At 46.7% G+C, this 24964-nt stretch overlaps 2 protein-coding genes across 5 annotated transcripts in view; one reads left to right on the top strand and one right to left on the bottom strand.

The window, feature by feature from the left end:
* Positions 1-15578, top strand: part of Kat6b (lysine acetyltransferase 6B) — a 192544-nt gene extending 176966 nt beyond the window's left edge. For all 4 annotated transcript variants that reach the window (XM_050126924.1, XM_050126923.1, XM_050126925.1 and 1 more), the window contains exons 13-17: positions 3864-4095; positions 4958-5117; positions 5681-5983; positions 8101-8392; positions 11850-15578. In XM_050126924.1, coding sequence (XP_049982881.1) covers positions 3864-4095; positions 4958-5117; positions 5681-5983; positions 8101-8392; positions 11850-14356 — 3494 coding nt within the window. In that variant the 3' untranslated portion in view covers positions 14357-15578. The remainder of the gene's footprint in view (positions 1-3863; positions 4096-4957; positions 5118-5680; positions 5984-8100; positions 8393-11849) is intronic.
* A 4783-nt stretch (positions 15579-20361) lies between these two features.
* The window catches only part of Dusp29 (dual specificity phosphatase 29), a 48704-nt gene continuing 44101 nt past the window's right edge, over positions 20362-24964 (bottom strand). The window contains exon 3 of the mRNA XM_050126927.1: positions 20362-20669. Within this exon, the coding sequence (XP_049982884.1) occupies positions 20440-20669 (230 nt within the window). The 3' untranslated portion in view covers positions 20362-20439. The remainder of the gene's footprint in view (positions 20670-24964) is intronic.

Here is a 24964-nt window from a genome sequence, read left to right as displayed (position 1 = left end):
TTCCTCTTAAAGCTGCTGAAGACGCTGAATTCACATAATCCAGAGAGAGGGGAGCTGGGGTTGACCAAAGTAACTAGCCAAAGTTTACACCTCTGTGTCTGGGCCATTCATGTGGTTTTAGGAGTCGGATGATGACAGGTCAAAGTGTCCAGAGATGATGGTGGCACTTCTGAAGAGAGGAACCTTTATCCTCCACACCCTTACCTGAGAACATTTTTCACTCTTGCTCTACTAGGTCATCTTGAGTAGTGCTTGTTCAGAAGGAGGAAATTTTCATATAAATGAGGGTTCGCTTTGCATGATGGGGATCAAATTGATTTTCATTTACTCATGTCTGCAAAAAACTTCATCTAAATAGTTTCTTCCTTAAAAGTGGATCTGTTCTGCTTGCCTAGGGGTAGTTAATCATTTCAGTCTCTCACCAGGGCCAGGAAACATGAGAATTGCCAATTTAGGCCATCCTAAACAGAGGTGGAGGTGCGCTGGGCCCTCTGCTCATATTTATAGACACTGGTGCTCACTTTTCCTTCAAGAGGAACATCTCTTGAATTAAGTATATAAGACTTACACCAACACTCAGACCTCCTCTTTCCCCTGTTCAGCAGGTCCAGTGAAGCAGAGAGAGCCAGATTGTGCTGTGTAAGAATAGTTAATGTACATAAGGGTCACTCAGTTTTCAATTACAAAGTTTCCACTCATGAGTGAGTACTGTTCACCTCTTTGGCTCACAGGCAAGTTGAGAATAATTTCACCAGCGATTATACTGTAACTTGTGGGATTTGCAGTCCACACATCTGCAACAGTAGGTTCCCAGGGGTAGTGGACATTTTCTGCTTTAAGGAAAGGTGTTAGCACGCCGTGGGAGTCTATTCACCAGCGGTGTATTGTACTTGTTTCAGATGCTTCAGGACAATACACCGGCTTCCAAGATAAGTGCTTTTTATTTCCCTGCATCTTAGATCAATTATTTGGAATCTTTTTGGTAAGTTAAATTTAAGAGCTTAAACCATCACATCTCTGTAATTACTTAATAAGTCAAATGTTCTTACCAAAAATTTTTTTGTCTGCTCTATATTGTAACTGTGCTTTGAAGAGCCAAGAAGAAGTAGGAAGCAACAAAAGGTGGCAAGAAGCCCCTGCTTAACACCCCATGTCAGGAAGTCAGCGTAGTTCAGTGCCAGCAGCTCAGGTCCTTCCAGGCAAGTGCCTGCTGCAGACGACATGTGCAGTCTGTCTTCTGTCAATCAGGACACAGCTGACAGGCACGGCACCTTTCTTAACTGCACGGGTTATCATTCTGCATGGGATTTCACTCAACTAATAAAAAATAAGAAATGTATTCACGCTCATTTTTATTGTTTCTGGTGGATTCTATTTAACATCAGAATATCCTCCTCCGGGGGGAGACTTTATAGACTTCCAAATGGCTCTTTGCAGAAGTGCCATTGTCTTCCTGCTAAGTTCCTTGAAGATCTCTAGATTCCTAGAGAGGAAGGAGACACTTGGCTGCAGGCAGTACCAGGTACCTTGGGACACTAGCTTGGTGTGGTGTGTGGTGCTGGTCCATGTCATCTCTGAAATGCAAGTGGGGGTTCTGACAGAGGCTGCGTTTCCGGTTGTTTGTCCTCAGCATCCTGAAAAGTATCCCTCCCAACAAGAGCTTGCTCATTCCCTGCCTCCTCTCAGCCTTTGCTTGCACGGCAAGGGTGCAAGTGGCTCAATGCCCACTCATCAGAACTTGTTATCCTGGACTTCTGAAGCAGTGTCCATCTAGACTACAGTCAAGGGTTTGCGGCAGTGTCCTAGGACAGTCTTTTGACATGGTAGCAGTAGCAGGTATGGAAAGGTTTATACTCCCATGCTCCCCAGGGGCCCAAGTCACCTGCTTGCTTGAGTGATCCTTTTAGACTCAGGGAGCAAGAACAGGACAGCTAGGTAAAGTGGGGGATGGCTGGGAATTCTGGCTATTTACTTCCTAGTTCAGAGTAGGGAGTATCGGCACATAAAGAACAAAGACCATGCGTTTCATGGGGAAGGTAGCCCTGTGCAGTGGGAAGCAGAGATGAGGAGGTAGTGAACTGTGCTTCCAGCCTTCTACTTGTGCACAGACCTTTCTTACTGGCCAGATTATATCTCTGCCTTTAACAATGGGGTTCATGTGAACCAATGAGGGTCACTGCAGGGAACTTTTAATTGTGGGGCCACATGGACAAGGGCACAGTTCTCATCCATGGATCTATGGTGTTGCTCCCCCTCCCCCATACACCCACACAGGAGTATAGAGCTGGGGCCCCCAACTGACTAAATAAATTCTCAGAATGTGGCAAGCACTTAGAAAGCAGGAGATCGATGTGCCAATTATCTGTGTTCTGAGGTTGGGCTTCCCTTACTGCTCTGGCAACAAAGCATTCTCCGTGTTGACAGGACTGGATGCGGGCTGACTTCAGCACAGCAGCCATGTATGTGAGCGTTCCCTGCGCTGCGCTGCACTGAAAGCCTCCGTGGGGAGCAGAGTGGCATAGGCAGTGGCTTGACTGTGACACTCGGTGCTCATTTGCATGCGGTCAGATACTTCGTGCTTAAATGTGACAAGATGAGTTAAGCCAAAAATCTTAGGTGGAACCCGATGTTTATTTTATTTCTGTTCTGTATGATGACATTCTGATTGAAGCCATCAAGATGCAGAAGGTTGCTGAGGTAGAATATCTTGTTCTAGATTTCTGTATTATTTGCAGTGGTTTTTGAGGAACAGGAAAGCTGGATCAGAGGCATTATTTCTCTTTGTAACAATAACAACAAAAAACTAGAATAAAATTCTTGCAAGTGCAGCCATTTTGGAAATGTAGATAAAGAGGAAGCTGGAGGTGTGGGTGGCCACCGAGCAGCCTGCGTTGGTGGTTGCTGCCACCTACTGTATGTGCTTGATGCTTATTTAAACCCAGGAAGTTCACTAAGGTGAGGCTGTTGAAATAATTAGCAAAGAAGACACCATTACCTGACAGACAGTGTTTCTTCTCTTCTCCGTAAGTGGCTCCTAATTACTGAGACGGCCGCCAGCTTTCATTCGTTTCCTCCAAGTGGGCTTGAAGTTTTCTCGTGTCAGAGTTCCCGTGCCAGCGAGCCTGCATCCTTCAGGCTCTGTGTGATTGGGGGGGAGGGGGAGAATGGGGGTTAATATGCACATGGAACCGTGTGTTTTAAGGTTTTGGTTTTCTTTTTCCATGCATTTTATTTGTAATTTGTAGGAGCAACATTTTGGGCTTTTAAGTTAATTTTTATGAAACAGCTGAAAATAGAGCTAGAAGATGTGTGTTGCCCCCTATGATATGAAAGATGTTGCTTTATTAGTTCTAAAACCGCTTCAGATCATTCGGCTGGTTAAATGGAGCAAGCAATACAGGCTGTGTCAGCCAAAGCCCTTCTCTTTTATTAAGCCCCAGCTGTCAGAGGATCACTGGGTCTCCTGTGGAAAACAATCTGGCTATGAATGCCGGGGTGGCCTTCCCAGGGGCTCCTGCGCGCCTGACAGTGAGCATCTGGAAGAACTTCAAGCTTGCAGGAGATTTATGTGTTGACCAGAAGTCATGCCTTTACTCTTAGCTTTTAGCCTCTGTGACATACACTACCATGTATGTTTACTGCCACCAACTTTGTGAATTGACTTACGGTGCTACCACAAAAGATTGACGAGCAGAAATTTGACGAGGTGACATCCCAGTAACTGGAAGAGGCTACATGTCTGACAGGATGTACTTCACCTGTGTGATGCTTTTGCTTACCACGGATTACATCATTTCTAGTGGCTCCTAGACCTAGCTCCCGAAGCACCCAACATGACCAGAGCTTTGCTTTTTCTGCCCTAGGCTATTTGCTTTCTAGAAGAGAAGGCCAAGCAGGGTCTCCCGAAAAGCCACTTTCTGATCTGGGCCGTCTCTCCTACCTGGCCTACTGGAAGAGTGTCATCTTGGAATATCTCTACCACCACCATGAGAGGCACATTAGCATCAAAGCCATTAGCAGAGCCACAGGCATGTGCCCACACGACATTGCCACCACCCTGCAGCACCTCCACATGATCGACAGGAGAGATGGCAGGTGAGGCTCCCCTGTGCCTTTTACTTTGTGTTTTAAGACAGGCTCTCAAGACATAGTGCAGGCAGGCTTCAAACTCATGGTAATCCTCCTGCCTCTGCCCCATGAACGCTGGCATGACAGGTATGCTCCAGTAGATCCACCTAACCCTGAGGGGTGTTTTGTTTGCTTTTTCTTTTATTTGAATTTTATTATTAAAATTTTAAATTACATTTTATCTGTGTGTGTGTATCCATGGAGGTCAAGAGGGCCTTGCATCCTCTGGAGCTGAAGTTACAGGCAATTGTGAGCCACCTGAGGTGCTGAGAATCTAATTCAGGTCTTTTTTTTTTAATTATTTATTAAAGATTTTTGCCTCCTCTCTGCCACTGCCTCCCATTTCCCTCCCTCTCCCCCAATCAAGTCCCCTTCCTTTGTCAACCTGAAGAGCAATCAGGGTTCCCTGCCCTGTGGGAAGTCCAAGGACCACTCACCTCCATCCAGGTCTAGTAAGGTGAGCATCCAAACTGCCTTGGCTCCCACAAAGCCAGTACGTGCAGTAGGATCAAAAACCCATTGCCATTGTTCTTGAGTTCTCAGTAGCCCTCATTGTCCGCTATGTTCAGCGAGTCCGGTTTTATCCCATGCTTTTTCAGACCCAGGCCAGCTGGCCTTAGTGAGTTCCCAATAGAACATCCCCATTGTCTCAGTGTGTGGGTGCTTTTTTAGACAGGGTGCCATTCTAAAACTCACTCTGTAGACCAGCTGGCCTCAAATTCACAGAGACCCTCTGGTCTCTGCCTCCCGAGTCTGGGAGTGCAATGTGTGCCACATCCTATAGCTCTCCACTCTTGGATTCACTTTGTCTTGCCTTGCTGTGTTACAGGTTTGTCATCATTCGAAGGGAAAAGTTGATATTGGGTCACATGGAAAAACTGAAAAACTGTTCCCGACCCAATGAACTTGATCCAGAGAGTCTAAGATGGACCCCCATTTTAATTTCTAATGCTGTGGTTTCTGAAGAAGAGCGGGAAGCTGAAAAGGAGGTAATGCTGTACTCCGTTATCCTAAGGTGTGACTTTAGTCTTGTAACTTGCTTAAACTACGTCTTTGTCATCATCGTAAAAGCTTAGTTATATAGACAGAGCTTATAAAACGATAAAGCACTAATTTATCCTGAGTGAGACATAATTCTATTGAGTATGAAAAATGAGACATTTTCATTGATCACAAAGCATCATTTCACAGTGGCAGCATGGAATCAGATCAGATTTGGTGCTGAGCTGCAGTGCTGCTCTGTCAGTTGATTCCAGGTGTTTAGGAACCTGCTTGGAATGCTCCGTGCCAGTGAGCATGTAATGTAGTGATAAAGGACTCGAATCAATTCGCTGCATCATTTATACTGCTAAATATCCCATGAAATCCAGTCACCTTAGATTTGTTATCCTGACTGGTGCAAAGGGTCCTGAGATGATACGGCTCACATTTGCTCGGCCAGCTGACTGTCCCCTTCAGAACTCACTTAGAGACCCTTTCCATTGATCCCGGAGGCTCCAGCTGTGTAACTACCCTCTCACCAATCACCATTTTGCCCCCTACCCCACCCCAGGCTGAACGACTAATGGAACAAGCCAGCTGCTGGGAAAAGGAGGAACAAGAGATCCTGTCGTCTAGAGTTAACAGTAGGCAATCACCTGCAAAAGTACAATCGAAAAACAAATACTTGCATTCTCCAGAGAGGCGGTCAGTGGCAGGGGAGCGAGGACAGCTGTTAGAGCTGTCCAAAGAGAGTAGTGAGGAAGAGGATGAGGAAGAGGACGAAGAGGAGGACGAAGAGGATGAAGATGAGGAGGAAGAAGAGACATCTCCCCCGCGGTTGACCAAACCACAGTCAGTCTCCATTAAGAGAAAGGTGTGTGCGTTGGGCTTTTCACACCGTCAACTGTGTCAAGTCTAACTCACTTTTGCAGTGTTCTTTAGTTTCTGTTTCACTCTCTGTCGGTATACTTCATATGTTTGCTGTCTCACTGATCCATGTCATAATCATTTATCTTACAGTTGTGATTGTGTTTCCTGCAGTTAGCACTGCCATCTGCTGGTCTGCAGGACAAGAGTAAACCCAGTCATGATAACCAGGAGGGCACCTCAGAGAGTACATACATAACCACCCTTCAAGGCCTGAGGGAGTCAGATTCAACAGGGTCACATAATTCACTGGAGAAGCAGCCACATCTCAAAACTCCAAGCCAGTGCTCCTGCCTTTAATGTCCCTTACTCTCATATAGAATTGCTCGGTATTTCGTACCCTTGATTTTGCTGCTGCTGCTGCTGCTTTGCATGTAGGCAACTACTCATTAGTAGTTTTTAATTTCTCCAGATTACACCAGCTCGTGCCCAGTGACACAGAAAGTGGAGCATTGATTTTTGTCTGTAGGCAATAGTTCTCCCATATCTGCTTGTCTGTCTGTGGCATGCAGCAGGGCCAGATACTGTTAGGCTAGCCATGACAAGTAGTGATAATGTGGTACAAGTGAAGGCTCTGCCCACGGCTGTCCTGAGAGATGTTTGTCAGGCAGTTGCTGGTCTGACCCCACAGATGGATGTAGCAAAGGGGAGCATTCCATGAAGTGCACTTCTGGCCGCTGCGCATTTTGATTTCTTAGACAGAGAATGCATTCGTGTATTATGAGTATAATGAGAGGACTCGATGTAAAAACATGAACAACTAGAATGATCCAAGGAATGGCATGGGCCACTAATGTCCATATGGATTTAACCTGAAGGGAGTCAGCTCTGTATTGGTTGCACTTGTATCTGGGGAAAGTCTAGTTGCTGAGGGAGGGTAAGAGGATGAAGGGAATTAATAACAACAAATGTCAAATTACTAATGTGGTTAAATTTTAGAATTATTAATAGGTCTAAATGTGCTCTTTAAGAATATTAAAAGCAAGCCGGGCGGTGGTGGCGCATGCCTTTAATCCCAGCACTCGGGAGGCAGAGGCAGGCAGATCTCTGTGAGTTCGAGGCCAGCCTGGTCTACAAAGGAAGTTCCAGGACAGGCTCCAAAGCTACAGAGAAACCCTGTCTCAGAAAAAAAAAAAAAGAATATTGAAAGCATTAAAAATGTATGATGCAGTAATTCTTTGGTACTGCTTGGAGGTAGTGCCCTTGCCCCTCACCGTGTTGGGAATGGAGCAAGTACCTTGTACGTGAGAGGTAAGTGCTCTGTCAGTGAGCTACACCCTGGACCTAAAGCCCAGCATTTGTGTAAATATAGTGATCCCTCAAAGAGTAGTTCCATCAATTTCATGGCTCATTGATACATATCTTAGCATCGAATCTGCCTGTTCCTTTATTTAAATTTTGTATCATAGATACTTTTTTCTTGGAAAGATAGCTTATCATTGCAACCATGGGAAATCATTTGTTTCATTATCTTACACAGAAAGATTTTATCACTTTTTTAGGTATCTTCCTTATCAAAATAGTATATAAAGTTAATTGCTCATATCCCAGCAGCCACCAGTCTCTAACTCTTGTTTTCTAACTGATGAAGTAATTGTTTCTTCAAGTGCCCTTTCATTTCTGGGGCAAGGAGGTTTCCTATAGTGCTTGTCATGCAGTTAGTAGGTGATGGGTGGTTGACCTCATAGCTGATTACTGCAGCATTCATAAAAGCACTGTTTATAGAAACAGTCTCTGATGTGCCAGATATTGAGGCTGGCAAGTGCCGCTTAGAAAGTACACGCTAGAAGAGCAGTGCTCAGCTTGACAGTCTTCAGTCAAGCTGCTAGGTGCTCTCTCTCGAAGCCCCTGCTTGAGTAAACAAGTGTTTTATTTGGAAAACCCTTGCCTGTGTTCTTGGCGCCCAAGAGGGATGTTAAACATCAAATGGAAGGTTAAGTACAAAGGCATTGCAGAAGTCCTGACAGATAAGACTTCCAGGCACACTCAGGGCTTTGCTGCATGTCGCCTCAACCATTTAATTTCTCAGGAGCACTTATGTATTATGTTTGGAATTAATTTCAGAGGCCGTTTGTAGTAAAGAAGAAAAGGGGTCGTAAACGCCGGAGGATCAACAGCAGTGTGACAACCGAGACAATTTCTGAGACAACTGAGGTACTGCACGAGCCCTTTGACAACTCAGATGAAGAGAGGCCCATGCCGCAGCTGGAGCCTACCTGTGAGATCAAGGTACAGGAAGAGGGCAGGAAGCCAGTTCTGAGAAGAGCGTATCAGCATCAGCCAGGGAAGAAAAGGCAGACAGAGAAAGAGGAAGAAAAAGACAATCATCTCTTCAAGAATGCTGCCCTCTGCAGAAGTAAGTGGAGGCTCGCACAGGCTTTAGCCACTGATGCCCACAGGCTGAACCAATGCATCTAAAAAGGGTCAACCCTTCTTTTCTCACTCACAATGGCTCAGCCTTTTTTCCTTTTAATGGGGTTTTGTGTTAGACGTCGTCTCTAAACTAGAACATACCTCTTACTCTGTAGAAATTGGCTCATCCTCAGAAGCTTTGAAGTAAGAAACACAGTGCAAGTTTCTTGCCGCCCATCTGTGGTTTTCTACCTATTAGTGTTTTGGCGTCAGGGTGCATGTTGCCAGTGTGCAGTTCTCCTTTCCTTGAAGACAGCTTCCCATGCACAGGGTGCATCTTGCCACTCTGCAGTGCCCAAAGCCCACTGTGGTCCAGAGGCATCTCAGCTAACCTGTGGCAGCCTTGCTAATATGGGGGCACAGAAATCCCATAGACAGGCTTTTCTTTGAAGTTGACAGGGACACCCTCTTTCCCCATCCTCTACAAACATACCAGACATCAATGAATGTCTTTGATGCCCTGTTTAAAGCGTCCTTGGCCCTGTTAGCACAGGTACTCCCAGATGAATGATGAGGATTTGTGGGACAGCCTCTCAATAGCTGGAAAGCTGAAATGACTCTGTCCAAATCTCGCTGCAGCCTAGGGAAGAGCCAGCTCCTTTCCCTGAGAACCACAGGAGTTGCTGTCTGTAGCTGGTGTTAGGAACTAGCCAGTACCTCCTTGACTTCTTTAGTGAATATCTATAGTTCCCCTTTTCATTGTTTTTACATTTCTTCCTTTTCTCTTTTAAAGACAGTCTCTCAGTGTGTAACCCCAGCGTGCCTGGTAACCAATATATAGACATCCTGGCTTCAAATTTAGAAGTCAGTCCTCCTCTGCCTCCCAGGTGCTGGGATCGAGGGTGTACACCACCATAACTAGCCCCACCACTCATTTTGGGGACAGTGTATCTCACTTTTACTTGGAACTCAACCTGTTTGAACTAGCCTTTTTCCCAGTGAGCCCCCAGGATCTGTCTGTCTTTGGCACCTCAATACTGAGGCTACTAAGGCTCCAGGCATGAGGCACCCCACCCAGTCTTTGTATGGGATCAAGGGATCTCAACTCAGTCTGCATGACTGTGTGGCAAGCACTTTACCCATAGGAAACAAACTGCCAGGAGAGACCTTTCCAGGTGTGGAGACAAGCTAACTTCCACGTCTGGCTGTCTGTAGAAGCCTGGAGATGAACTGTCACTGCCTCTCTTCTCTGCTTTGTGTTCTTTACCCTTTGTGCACATTCTGCCAGCTTTGCTCCAGGATCCTCTCTTTCTGGAAGGTGATTATCAGAAAACTCAACTTCTCATTTAGGGATGCATCCCTATAGCAGCTGTAGGATCAGTGGCACAGAGAACACAAATGTGGGCACAAGCACTTGCTGCCAAGCCTAACAGCCTGATTGTTAATCTCCCATACTCACACGGTAGAGAGAGAAAACCAGTTCCTGAAAATTGTGCTCAAACTTACACACACTCACTCACATAAATGTAAAACACGAGTCTAAGGACATTGGCGTGGCTGATACTTGCCATTGTGAACAGAAAGGGAATGCTCTGAGCATCCTTAGAAAGCTGACCAAGGCCTGGAGCTCAGCACTTGTACAGATCCTGTATCATATGCGTGTCCTGTGGTCAGTGCGGGAGATGCCTGGAGGGAAGTCTATGTGCGGTTATTTTATTATTTAAATGACATTGCTGCTTCTGGCATCTCTTTCTACCTTCTGGCTTCTACTACTGTTCATTTATATTCTCTAAAATACTTTGTTGGTTTTGGGGTTTTTGAAACAAGGCTCACTTTATAGCCCTGGCTGTCCTGAAACTCACTATGTAGACCAGGAACCTCCATACCCAGCTAAAATTGTGTTTCTAATAAGAATGTCACTCTTTATACAACTTTCCCTTTAGATTGACCACTGATTCTTGATTTGATTCTTTTTGTTTGTTTTGTTTCATTTTTCAAGACATGGTTTCTCTGTGTAACAGTCCTGGCTGTCCTAGAACTTGCTTGGTAAACCAGGCCGGTCTCAAATCACAGAAACCAACCTGCCTCTGCCTCCCAAGTGCTGGGATTAAAGGCGTGTGCCACTGCTACCCAGCTTGATTTGATTCTTAGTCTCCTAAAGATGTTAAGGCCTGGGTATTTTATGTGTGTGTATTTACTCATATGTATATTTGTTTTCTGTATTTGTATAAACAAACAATCATATTTCCATGTACATGTAGGGTGCAGAAGAGTAGGTTTCAGAATTGCAGCTAAAGTTCAATTATGTACACTCTGTTTCTAATTGTCAGAACTGTTTATCAATTTTACTGTCTCGTAACCTGTAGTGCGCAGCTCTGCTCTGCTCCAGGACTCAGCCTTCTAGAAAAGTCAAGGGCCCATGCTGTCCATAAGCATGATGATCAGCTGACCAATGAAATGAGTGGATAAGCCACAGAAGGGCAGCTGGTGGTCAGAGATCACTCAGGTGCCAGGGCTGAGTCACTGTTCAGCCATGGATGCTGGCGGCAGAGGGGCAGCAACCATTCCAGCCCCTCAGTCTCTCTTACATTCCACAGCAAACTGATCCCAAATATACTGTGAACAGAATAGCTGATAAAAAAAAAAAACAACTTTATTTTAAATGTTACAGTAATTGAATTGTAGGTTGTATCGTTCATAAATCGTGAATGACATTTATGATGAAGATTACAGATGCAGTGTTGTGTGCAGTTACTTGTCACTCATTTGCTTCATACACAGGTATGCTTTTATGTCTGAGGCTGGAGAGATGACTCAGTGGTTAAAAGCACTGGCTACTCTTCCAGAGGACCCATGAATGTGGGTTCTACCCCCAGCACCCACATGGTGGCTCACAGCCATCTGTAACTTCAGTTCCAGGGGGATCTGATGCCCTCTTCTGGCCTTCTTTGGTACCAGGCATGCACTTGGTGCATAGATATACATACAAGCAAAACACCCATACATATAAAATAAAAATAAATAATTCTGAAGAAAAAAAGTAATGTCACCTGAGATCATTTAAATCTAGTAAATGTCCACAAAGAGGTGGTCTTTCCTCGGCTAGGACATTGGTCCTCTTCATTTTCCCCGGGCAGTGATGATTTGAATATAAACCAGCATTACTCCCATCCCGCTCGATTTCCAGATTTGTTGAAATTGGGTTTTGGTTTGGTTTGGTTTTTTTTTAAAAAAATATTGTGGAACTCCCTGCTTTTACATCATAGAATGTCATTTACCTTCCTAGGTCTAGGTTACTCAGCTTGGTCTACGCCACGATATTCTCGATTATCTTTCCCATCATCTCTTAAGGTGCTAAATTGAAAGCTGTGCTTGCTAATAAATGTAGAGCTGTGTGTCAGGTTGTGTGTGGTTATACTTTCTAAACTTGTGCTTTTCTCTCTTTTTGTCTCTTCATTAAGACGACATGGATGATAATGCAGAATGCTTGAAAGAAGGCAGCAGAGACAGTTCTGAAGCCCTGAAGTGCAAACATGCATGGCCCAAAGGAACAAAGCGAGGGCTCTCCAAGTGGAAGCAGAACAAGGAGAGGAAGACGGGGTTTAAACTGAACCTGTACACCCCACCGGAAACACCCCTGGAGCCAGACTACCAGGTGGCAGTAGAAGAGCAGAAGGAGGTCTCAGAAGACAAGAGCAGCCCTGTGGGAACAGAGCAGGAGGTGACAGAGGCCCTGGAAACACTGCTGCCGCAGGAAGGGAACAGAAAGGAAGAGACAGGCGCACCTGTGAGTCCTTGTAAATCACCAAGTAAAAAGGTAGATGAGGACCTCATCAAAGGTGAGGAGGAAGAAGAGGAGGAGGAGGAGGAAGAAGAGCGAGAGGAAGAGGAAGAAGGAGGAACTGCAGAAAAAGACCAAGATGATGCTGAAAGTAAAGAAAAAGAACCAGAAATCTGCATGGAAAAAGATCCTGTGCATCTGGATGATCACGAGGAGGAGGAGGAGGAGGAGGAAGAGCCATCTCACAATGAGGACCATGATGCGGATGATGAAGATGACAGTCACATGGAGAGGGATGACCTCCCAAAAGAAGCCTTCAAGGATGCGCTAGAGAGCCAGGAAGCTTTTTTAGACCTTAGTGTTCAACCTGGTCATTCTAACCCTGAGGTCCTTATGGATTGCGGCGTAGATCTTGCAGTTGCATGTACCAATGAGACGAAAGAACTTTCTGGGGACACTGGAACTGCACCCGAGTCTGATGAGGAGCCCCCAGAAGACCAGACTCAGAAGCAGGACCAGAAGAACAGTGATGATATCAATGAGGAGCTCAAAGAGGGAGGCACAGCCCCTGTGGAAATTGACTCTGAGACCGTCCAGGCTGTTCAGTCTTTGACCCAAGAAAACAGGGAACACGATGACACCTTTCAGGATTGTGCCGAGACTCAAGAAGCCTGTAGAACCCTGCAGAACTATACACATACAGACCAAAGCCCTCAAATTGCCACCACTCTGGACGAATGCCAACCTTCAGACCACAGCCCAGTTTCTTCTGTCCATTCCCACCCTGGCCAGTCAGTTCGTTCTGTCAATAGCCCCAATGTCCCCGCCCTAGAGAATAGCTATGCCCAAATCAGCCCCGATCAGACTGCCATCACAGTGCCGCCTCTGCAGAGCATGGAGACCAGCCCCATGATGGATGTGCCGTCAGTCTCAGATCACTCACAGCAAGTCGTTGACAGTGGCTTTAGTGACCTGGGCAGTATCGAGAGCACAACGGAGAACTACGAAAACCCAAGCAGCTATGACTCAACCATGGGTGGCAGCATCTGCGGAAACGGCTCTTCCCAGAACAGCTGCTCCTACAGCAGCCTCACCTCTAGCAATCTGACGCAGAGCAGCTGTGCCGTCACCCAGCAGATGTCCAACATCAGCGGGAGCTGCAGCATGCTGCAGCAGCCCAGCATCAGCTCCCCTCCAACCTGCAGCGTCAAGTCTCCCCAAGGCTGTGTGGTGGAGAGGCCTCCCAGCAGCAACCAGCAGCTAGCTCAGTGCAGCATGGCCACCAACTTTACCCCACCCATGCAGCTGGCTGACATCCCCGAGACCAGCAATGCCAACATTGGCTTATATGAGCGAATGGGTCAAAGTGATTTTGGGGCTGGGCACTACCCACAGCCATCTGCCACCTTCAGCCTTGCCAAACTGCAGCAGTTAACGAATACCCTTATTGACCATTCATTGCCTTACAGCCACTCTGCTGCTGTGACTTCCTATGCAAACAGTGCCTCTTTGTCCACACCACTAAGTAACACAGGGCTTGTTCAGCTTTCTCAGTCTCCACACTCCGTCCCTGGGGGACCCCAAGCACAAGCTACCATGACCCCACCCCCTAACCTGACTCCTCCTCCCATGAATCTGCCACCGCCTCTTTTGCAGCGGAACATGGCTACTTCAAACATTGGCATCTCCCACAGCCAAAGACTGCAAACTCAGATTGCCAGCAAGGGCCACGTCTCCATGAGAACCAAGTCGGCATCTCTGTCACCAGCCACTGCCCCCCATCAGTCACAAATCTATGGGCGTTCCCAGACTGTAGCCATGCAGGGTCCTGCACGGACTTTAACAATGCAAAGAGGCATGAACATGAGTGTGAACTTGATGCCAGCGCCGGCCTACAACGTCAACTCTGTGAACATGAACATGAACACTCTGAATGCCATGAACGGGTACAGCATGTCCCAGCCAATGATGAACAGTGGCTACCATAGCAACCATGGCTACATGAATCAAACACCCCAGTACCCTATGCAGATGCAGATGGGCATGATGGGGACCCAGCCATATGCCCAGCAGCCAATGCAGACCCCACCCCACAGTAACATGATGTACACGGCCCCGGGACACCATGGCTACATGAACACAGGCATGTCCAAACAATCTCTCAATGGGTCCTACATGAGAAGGTAGGCAGCCTGGCAGCCCACAGAGCCCGCTGGGCCGCACTGTTGGATTGATCTGCACAAATACCTTTGAAGAGTACGATTTCAAAACCAGCATTGGTGTGAATGCAAAAACATTGTTGGCACCATTTATTTAAAAAAAAAAAAAAAAAAGCTGTAAGCAGCAGAAAGCCTTATACAAGTTGTTTTTCTTTTTTCCTTTTTTCTTTTTTGGTACCTTTGTTTCTGTTACTTTTCTATAAAATCCTCTGCAAAGGAAGGCCTCCCTTAGGACTACGGTTAGGGGCAGCCACTCTTGGTGCCTGCTTCCCTTAAACAGTGTGGATACAAGCCCCTCCCCAGATCACCTGTTTTAATATTGTACCCGGAGCTTTTTTCCTTCCTTGTCAACTCCATGTAAATGCCTTTAGCATTTCAATTACTGTATATTTTGTTTAAGGTGACACTTCAGCATGCCGCTAATGTCTTTGTTAGTGACAGTGCATTTTGTAGTACTGTACAAGTGTTGTGCTAACGGTAAGCCATTTCTTAAGTTTTTTGCCTTGATTAGGGTACCCTAATTTGAGGGTTTAAAAAAAAAACTCTATTTTTGTTAATTATAAAACTGTAAAGAGCTATCAGAGCTGTCCCCATCTGGTTAGTCAAGGGGGTTATTGCTAACTGTTCGGTGTAAAGTTGAGACCCTTTTCCATTCTGGTGGCAGGTTCCTTTGGGGGAAGGCAGCTTTCTGTTTTATAAATGCACACTTCTGTTTATTGAATGAAGCATATCTCAGTATTTATCTGTCAGGTTTTGAAGCATTTCATATATGTCCAAATACTTGGCAGGATTAAAAAATAGTGAATTTGGTGTAAAGTTGCTATTTTATGGAAATGTCTCTACTTTACATTTTCATTCCATCTGTAGATTTTTCTATCTTTATAAAATATTGGAGTTATTTTTTAAGGAGAAATAGAGGAGTAGCTTGTGAATAGCTCAAACTAAGCTTACAAATCGCATGTAAAAAAGCAGAAAAGTTATTTGTGTCTGTTTATATTGCTTCCTTTTGTAGCCTTTGTACCTATACAGGTGACAGTGAGGGCCAAGCAGAGGCGCGACCTTGTATAAAATAGGAGCCAGCAGCACTCGCGTATTTATCTCTTCTCTTTTTAGTCAGTTATTTCAAAAAAAGAAAAAACAAAAAAAGCTGTACATTTTAACATAAAATAAATTATGATGAGCCATTTTTAGCCTCTTGTGTCCTGTCATATTGTGATTGATGGAGGATGCCAGCGGAACTGTCATCTACCACATCTGGAACACATACACATCTGGGGAAATAAATTATTTAGTGTAAATTTGAGTTAGGAGACTTTTCTGATTTGTTTTGACTTTGGGGGAGGGGTTGGCAATAAATAAGAGAAATATCTAATAAAACCATCACATATACCAAATACCTATTTAATAAATTAATTTATAATGGATTTTAATGCTTTTCATGAAAGTTTACTTGATGCTGGTGCATACCTTCTGTATGCCAATCATTGTCTTTCAAATAAAGTGAGTTTGGTTTTTTCTTTTTGCCTTTGATCTTCATTTGCCCAGCACTCACAAGGCTATCCAGTTGCCTCATTTGTACCAGGTCTAGAAACCCGAGGGCCTGGTACCACACTAGCAAGCTGCTTTTTTAGAAGACTGCTATCACAAACACCCGATTTTCCTTTGAAAAGTGTGACAGCTTCACTCAGTTGTGAAGGACTGTATGGTCCCTTTAACATACACCACCCAAAGGTGAGTGTTTATAGACATTGCATGACCTTCAGACAGAGTTCTGACTGTCGGCTAAAACATTTTACTACTTGAACAACAAGTTGAGAAGTAAGCGCTTGGCTTGGCACCTGCGTGTGACTGACTCACTGAGTGTTTAAGGGCATCTACGTGCGGGCGCTCACAGTTGACTTGCCCACTGAGTGTTTAAGGGCATCTACATGCGGGCGCTCACAGTTGACTTGCCCACTGAGTGTTTAAGGGCATCTATGTGCAGGGCTCACAGTTGACTAACTCACTGAGTGTTTAAGGGCATCTACGTGCGGGCGCTCACAGTTCTGCAGACGTTGACACAAAGCGCAACATGGGCTCAGCCGGAACAAAAGGCCACCCCAATAGAAGAAGCCTGCGGGGCTCTGGCTTCCTGTTCTCACCATTGGTTGCTTCCAGTGCATGAATGGTGGGGATAGCATCCACATTTTACTTCTTGAGTTTTCTGCTCCTGCCAAGCCAGTGATGAAACCTGAAGATGGGGGGAAGGGGTCTTATAAGACCCTCATACGGGGCTGGTGAAGCAAAAGGGGAGCAGAATATGATTTGTGGGGAAAGGACATGCCAGCTGTCTTCTGAGTAGCAGATGATTGGGTGCAGTTTTGAGCCAATCAAATCGCTAGAAGGTTGGGAGTGGTTGAGGGCCCCAGCAGGACAGTGGACCACATATCTGGCAGGAAACTTGTTTCTGTCTAGGAACTCCACAGACACCCTTTTCCAGGTCCCTCCTTGGAACATTTATGTGCTAACTTTGTGCCTCCCTCTTGTGTTAAGAGTGTCTGGGGGCCAAGACACCCCCGTTCCCCTTGACAATCGCCTGTTAATCACAACCTTTGGGTTGTGGGAAGTCTGGGTCTCAGTGCTCTGTCCCTTGCTTGCTTCACAGTCCAAGCGATCTTTATGGATCAACTCCTAATGGCTGTTCCACACCCATGTGTTCCACGGGGTGCCTAGCATTGGTCCCAGAGTTCAAATATCCCTTAAGGAAATAGGCTTTGTAAGGAAAGAACTGTCTAGCTGAGTTGCCTGTTGAGCACCAGGCCTCGCTGGAAATGCCACACTGCAGATCCTGGGATATGGCTTAGATCCATAATTGCATACAGCTGCTCCTAGGCTGGTGGCCACTCATAGCGCACACCTATAAGACCAATAGTATGTTCCTCCTTTGTAGGAGCAGTCATCTGATGTCTCCCTGTTGGAAGTGATGACCCAGCATTGGCCAACAGCCCTCCCACACACTGGTCGGGAGGTGGAAGAAACACAGAAAGTTAATCGCCCCCAATTCACTCCACAAAAAAATTGTAAGCTGCGATCTCCCCAGATCACTGAATCAGCTCTCTTAAACACCAGCTGGAAGAGTCTGCTCTGTAGATGCAAGTTCCCTTAGAGGGAGCAAGCCTTACCTAGCCATTAACGGCAAGCACTGACGTACCAAGGAGCAGGCTCCTGCCATTGCTTTCTGCGTTGGTTTTCCTGCATCTTCCTCGTCCATCCCGACTGATCTGCAAGCCCCTGGCCAGCTACATCTTTTTCCTCTTTATCTCATCCAGTGTGATGACTTGCAGAAGACTCCCAGAACTTTATTTCCCTCCACTCATCAGCATCCCAAGTCAACACTAGAATCTCTACCCCTTTGGAACTTGCACTTCAAGGACAAGTTCCCCTGTGTCCTCAGATTTCCCCTCCTGCTGGGAGAGAAGATCATGAATTCTTTTTTGCATGTTTTATTTTTGTATTATATAGGGGTGTTTTTCCTGTACTGTGTAAATGTGCCAGTGCCCGTGGAGGCCAGAAGAGACATCGGATGCCCTACCTGGAGTTGTGAGTCGCCATGTGTGCTGGGAGACAAGCCTAGGTGCCCTTAACCGCTGAGCCAACTCTCCACCTTAGGTCTTGAATTAAAAGCCAGTGTGGGCTACTCAGTAAGCTGCTGTCTCAAGACCCTCCATCCAATAAAGGTTTCTCTGTGAGAAAAGAGGGTTTTTTTTTTTTCTATCAAAGGTGGCTAGCCCACTAAGAGCTAATATTCCCTACACTACTCCCACCTTGTAAAACTTTTACTTAAATCTGATCATCTCCCTACCCTGTCAAACTCTGAAGGAAAGGCCCGGCTGCATTCCTGGAACTTGACCATTTTCCTCTTCCCTACATTTCCTCCTCCTCGCCCGCTTTCCCTATTAGCCAGTCCAGGGTAGACTGTGAGGTCGAACCTCAGCCAGCGGAGAAGCCAAGCTCCCCCTGGATTAAGGATAAAAGATGAGTGAGTCCATCTTGGCCATCTGTGCAGCTTGCCAACCCCATTGGTTGAGGCCCACTTTTTGTGGTAAGAAGCAGCCTTGCCTGGTTACTTTCTGTTTCACTGCACAGTTGGAACCGAATTCTTTCCCAGCGCCATGTGTCTAGAGTGGCTTCACTGGTTCCTCATCTCCCATGTCCCACGTGGCATCTTAGTACCGTCTGCATTTTAAGCATGCTTTTGGCCTCTTAACCCAGGTTTGGAAATGTGCTAAGTCTCAATCATGCTTTTTAACCAAGTGAAAACATTGCTTATGAAGTCTTTAAACATTGTTGCTAACATTTCTGTGCCTCCTTTCTCTTAACACTAAGTCCCAGGAGTCACCAGGAAGAGAAGAGGCAGGCAACATTAGGTTTTCAGAGAGGTGGGGTGTGGAAGGAGGCACCGGGTCAGCGGCTCAGGAAAGCCTCCTCGTGGGGCTGTTTGTGCGCTACCTCGCCTACATGTGAGTTCACTAATGCAAGTACTTGGTAGAAATGGAAATACTGGCTTGTCTGGGCACTGCAAATGGATAACTAATTGAAATCTGAGTTCAGAAGGGGCCATCAGGATGCTCTGCTGTAAAGCCCAAGTAGGGACTACTCTGACCCCAGGTCCCTCTCCCAAGATCCTGTGGCTCCCAGGACACCAAAATCATCAAATGAGTCCGTCCTCGGTAGTTGTACTGCTCCAGAGAGTTGCCACTCCAGCCCAGCACCTCAGCTGAGCATGGTCTCCAGTCTTGTGTGTGTTTGCTTTCAACTTTGCGGCAATGTTTTGGTTTTTAAGTTTATTTTAAGACCCAATATTGTAGCTGTAAGGGAGTCTTGAGGTGATCCTCATGCCTATGTCAGCATTCTCAGGAGGGCCCCAACCATCCTAACCACAAGGTCCCAAATTACCAGTGATAGGAAATCAAAACAGCTACCCCAGATGTCACAGTGACGGCTTTACTCAGCTTCCCTGGGCGCCAGCGCTCCTCCTGCAAGAACATCCTCGTGGACACTATTAACACTGGAAACATGGGCCCCTTCCCGGCATCCCCAGCGGGCCTTAGGCCCTCTTGGCTCTCTCTAGAATGCCATCATTGGTGGTTCTCCACTGCTGCCCTCCTCTCTCTAGGCTCCATCTTCTCCGGGGTTCCTGGTTCTGGAAGCCACCACCCTGTTGTGCTGCTGTTTTCTTGAGTGAGGAATGACCATCACGGTGCTCACTTAACTCTCAAGAGAGACCAGCTCACACCCGAGCTCACCCAGCTGCCCTGCCCTGCGGATACTTCAGGGTGTGAGTAAAAAGAACCACCATTCCGTCCTTAATGCTAAAGGGAAAGAGGCATTCTGGTCCCCTAAAATTAAGTGTCTCCTGCCTCTCTTTTTCTCCCAAATTGTGAAGTTACACTCTTCCTTGTCCAGATTCACCACAACTCATCTGTGTGGTGACCGCTCCGACTGTGATGTAAGGAAGGGACTCCATGCCACCCTATACACACGCGTGTCCACACACACACATACACCTACACGCACACAGACGCACACATGTGCATGCGTATGCACACACATACACACAACACATAGGCCACCATGGATAAAGAAACATGGTTGCTCTGAGGCTTCCTCCTAAGTAGTAAAGCCTGTCTTGTAACATGGCTTGCCAGGCAATTTTCTGTGGTTAAAAAAATCAAGTTCTATTTTAAGTTATATTTTTATAAGAGCATGATTTTTTTCTTTTCAGAGCCAACTGTTTAATCACAACACAGTGCTCACACATTAAAAACAAAACAAAAAAACTCCCTCTCCACTTCGAACTTAAAGGACAGGAGACCACAGAGCAGCCCTCATCCGAAGCCAGTTCCCCTGCAGTTGTCCTGGCCCTTCCTGAGGAGGAGAACGGGACTTGGAGGCGACAGCTGCTCACCTTCCCTGTGTCCCATCTCCACGACCAACAAAGCTTCCGAGAAGGTGCCCATCAGCCTCCTGCTCTGGGTGCCAGGGTCTCTGATCCTCTCTCCAAGGGCCCCCCTACCACCCAAGCTCACGGTCCCCTGGCTCAGCCTGTCGCCGCTGCTTCACCAGCTGCTTGTCCAGCTCCCGGAGCTGCTTCAGGAAGCCCCGATTGGGCAGAACACAGCGGTTCTTAGCCACTTGTTGGATGGCATCCACCAAGGTCATGTTCTTGTGGATCATCAGGTAGGCCAGGACCAGGGTTGCTGACCGGCTTCGGCCCATGGCACAGTGAACCAGGATCTTACCTGCAGATGGAGGGGGACAGGAAAACCAATGCTGAACAGGATTAGGCTTCTTAACCCACATTCATTCTCTCTGTTGTCGATAGTTTGGATTGGGCCACAGCTCCCCATCTGCAAAATGGGGACACAGTCACTTGTCTCTTTCTTTCATAGGGGTGCTGGGAAGGCAGTTTGTGTCCAATAGACCTGTTTGCTGACTGGTGTGTGGTAGGATTGGTGAAATTACACCCGTTGCTCCGGAAGAGGAGAAGGCACCAAACTGGAAGCTTTTTCTTTTGTCTGTTTATTTAGTCGTGTTTACCAGGGTTCAAAGGTCAAAGCCTACTGCAGGAGACTGAGAAATCCCCTCCCACAGGGTTCCTTGACTCTCCAGAGCAACCGGTGCCCCTACCGATGCCCACTTCTTCCCAGAATCTGCCCAGCAAAGCGGATTTCCCCACACACTCTTTGTTCTTGACTCCCAAACCCACAAACTTTAGATTCCCCCCACCACCTCCCTTCTCTCCCCTTCTACTGTGAATGGAAGCCAGGGCCTTAAGCCTGCCGGACAACCATGGAACTACACTCCCAGCCTTCCAAAGACCTTTTCTCTATCTTGCTTGTTTCATTTAACAGTTTGCATGGGAGCTCTGTATATCAGTATATGAATAGTTCTCTTTTTTTCTTAAACCGCCCTCCTCCAACCATGCTGGGAATAAAACCCAAGACCTTACACATGCTACACACCCTCCAGCTATGCCCCAGGACAGTGCTTTTCAGAGCATGTGCCTTCTTTCTTCACTAACGTGGGAGGTCATATGCAGGGCCTTGCATGTGCGCAGGGCCCATTATTCCACTGAGCTAGACCCTCTGGCCCCTGCAAGTAACTATTTCCAAATATTTTAATTCTTTATATTTTTGGACGCGGCTTCCCTGTGTAACCCAGGATGGTTTCAAACTCAATATTGTCCTGCCTCAGTCAGTCTCCCAAGTGCCAGGATTAAGCAATTTAAACAGAATGTGCAGGGAGAGCCCAGGATTACCCTGGATTGACCATCCTGTCTGGACTGGCGGTTCAGGACAAGGGTGTGCACGCCTTTACATCTGTGTGACACCGTTGGCTGTGCCTGTGAATATGCCAGAGCTCCCACAGTCCCCAAAGGACTCAGGACACATGGGAGCCTGCTGACTCCCTTCTGCTCCTAACTGTCAGCTGGGTGACAAATGACAGACCTGCTTAGCCTCCTAAGCCTTAATTTCCTTAACTGTCAAGTGGAGGGGCAGAATCAGATCAGTAGTGAGGAAAACCAATCAGGATAAAGTCACATGGCCCATTAGGCTTTTAAACAGTGAAAATAAAGCAGTTTGTGTTATCATTTATAAAGAGCTGGTTGGGGACTGGACCCACGAGTGGTCACGGAGGCCTTGAAGCCTCGCAGGTCCCCCGGCAGGTGGCCTGAGGCCTCTGCTGGAGACACAGATACGCCATGCAGAAAGTTTGGGTGTAGAGTTTATTTAGTGGGTTATGGAGGGGAAAAGGAAGGGGAGAAAGGGGGGGAGAAGAGAGGCAGAAGCTGCCTCCCCAGAAGAAGGCAGACAGAGGAGTGGCAGTTGGGGGGGGGTTGGGAGTATGGGGGACTTGCCTCTTAAGGAGACAGGGTACCCAGTTGACAGACCAGGCCAGCAGATTACAGTTTGGGTTTCTTTGTTTCATTTGTTTGGATTTTTTTGAGACAGAGTTTCTCTGTGTTGTCCTGGAATTTGCTTGTAGATCAGGCTGGTCTTGAACTCACAGATCTGTCTGCCATCTGCCTCCAAAGTGCTGGGATTAAAGGCGTGTGCCACCACCAGCCAGCTAAACAGTGAAAGTAGATTTACTGTGTCTTGTGCCAGGGGCACAGGATGAACATCCCAACAACTAAAGCCAAGAAGCCCTTGTCTCCACGCTAGTTCTGGAGGGGTTTTTGTGGTGTGGTTTGCTGTGGTTTTAGACGGGCCATATGTATCCCAGGCTGGCCCTGAATCCACCGTGTACCTCATGATATTTTCAGCCACCTAATCCTCCTGCCTCCACCTCCAGGGTTCTGAGATTACAGGCACACATCATCATACCCTGCTAATAGTACCTTTAGACGTTGACTCTTTCAACTGTTAACACACATAACTTTGTCCTCATGACATTCACAAAGGCAATGGTGCCTTAGTATGAAGGATGTCCCAGGTGTCAGTATGCCAGTAATCACTGCTAAATCCACCACCACACCCTGGGGAGGGGGCAGCCAATTCCCTTGAGAATGTCGAGAATATTTTCAATGCAACAGTAAAAATGAAGTTTTATCAAATTTCAGCCCTGGGGTACACTTCATGACATATACACAAAGCACTCTGGAATGCATACAACTAATATTTGTCTTTGAAGGAGAAACAGTATGTCTGGTGGGCATCCAAACTTAAGTATTTGGTAGCACTCTTCTCAGAAGTGAGTGAGCAAGGCCCAGTTGTGGGGCACGTGCCTGTGGTGGCCCAGCACTCAGAGGCAGAGGCAGAAAAACTACTGTGAATTTGAGGACTGCTTGGTTTATCTACTGAGTTATCCAGGCCACCTAAGGCTACCTATCTGGAAATTAAAAATAAATAGATAAAGTGAGCAAAGGCAGTCTGTCATTTCAAAGAAACTGTGATGTGTGTGTTGTCAGGGATTTTAGAATTCTAAAACTCCATCTAAACCAGGATGCTGAGTTTCCTAATCCTCCAAGAGTCTCCCATTCGGACGGGTGTCACATACCTCCCACTGCAGCACTCAGGAGGCAGAGGCAAGAGGATTACTGCAAGTAAAAGGCCAACCAGGGCTACACGGTGACCCCTTCTCAATAACAAACCAAGCAGGCAAATAAACAAGAGCCCTAAAGGGCTGGAGCTGGTGCTAGGAAGAAACTCGGCGTGGAACCATCAGCAGTGTGCGGTGAAGGCAGCAGGGCTGGAAAGGCCCACAGAATTTGGCAAACCATAATTTTTGAATGCCAAGTATAGAACTTGTGACTTGTGACTACAGAATTGTGGCAAATGAGTCGTTCAAAGTGCAAGACTGGCCGGCAGGTTTGTTTTTGTTTCTAAGATAGGGTTTTATGTACCCCAGGCTGGCCTTGAACTCCCTACATAGCTGAGAACGGTGTTCAGTTTCTGATCCTCTTGCTTCTTCCCCTTCAGTGCTGGGATTATAAGCTATGATGTTCAATTTACAGGGTGCTGGAGATCCACCAATCCATATATTATTTTTAATGAATATTTGAAATTTTTCAGTTATTTTCAGTGGAGAAAGCTTTGATAGATATTACCTATACATAGAAAGCCTTTAAGTCTCCACTGTTTTTTAAGAGTGTAAAATGTTCTGAAACCTAAAACTGTGAGAACCAGAGATCTTGATGCTGTTCAGGCCAATACCACCCACATCCACAGCTATGGTGCACACGTGGCCAGGTCCCACAGGTCTCCACTTGGTGGCGCTCTAGAGCCCACCCAGTACACTCACTGGCCAGGACTCATTTCAGCTTTGACTTAAAACTCATTGTCATTGTCCCTGCTTTGCGACTGATGGGGAACAGGTTTAGGAAGTGAATGTCTTGTCAGATGTCACCCACAAGGCCAATGCCACAAGGAGCAGCTTAATGCAAAATGTGTTTGGGAGGCCCTCGCTGTGTGCCACTGTGCTCTGAGGTTTGGCTTCTCTTCTCCCTCTGTGGTGAGCATTTCCTATGGCTGTGGGATTCTCTACTGAGGTCCAACGGGTTGGGGTGTCTGGAGCTGTCTGTCTTCCCACCTCACAGCCTGATGGCTGGAGAGAAAACAGAAAGTTCTTGTGGACATTTTCTGCACAGGCACAGTTCTCTGTCCTTTTCACACCTCTCACCCCACAACCCCGCTGTCCTCATGGGACAAATCCCAGGACAGCCACTGTTGCGGGAGGTCCTTCCGCCCCTCCAACCAATAGCTGCTGTGATACCAGCCCATTGGGGCATGGTCTCTCTCCCTTTAAAAAAGCGGCTACTTCCTCTGCTCTCTCTCTTCACTTCCTGCTCCACCGGCGACTAGACTCCTTCCTGGTTGCGCAGAGGGCTGTTGTCTGGGACTGTGATCTGTAAGTTTTTTCCTCTTTAAATAAATAGCCCCCTTTTAATCATAATTCCAAACTGGTGTGGCCTTGTTCGTGACTTACGCCTTCAAGCCACAAAGGCCAGAATAAGACAACATAAGAAACAAAAGAATCCCTGTGTGGAAGGCACCCCTTCCACACAGTTTTCCTATCTCACTCCCCCTCGGTT

This window comes from Alexandromys fortis, unplaced genomic scaffold, assembly GCF_014885135.2.
Source record: "Alexandromys fortis isolate MF-2015 unplaced genomic scaffold, M_Fortis_MF-2015_v1.1 scaffold_273, whole genome shotgun sequence".
NCBI classification, from domain to species: domain Eukaryota; kingdom Metazoa; phylum Chordata; class Mammalia; order Rodentia; family Cricetidae; genus Alexandromys; species Alexandromys fortis.
Note: the sequence above shows the minus strand (reverse complement) of the source record. Positions and strands in the feature narration are given on the sequence as shown.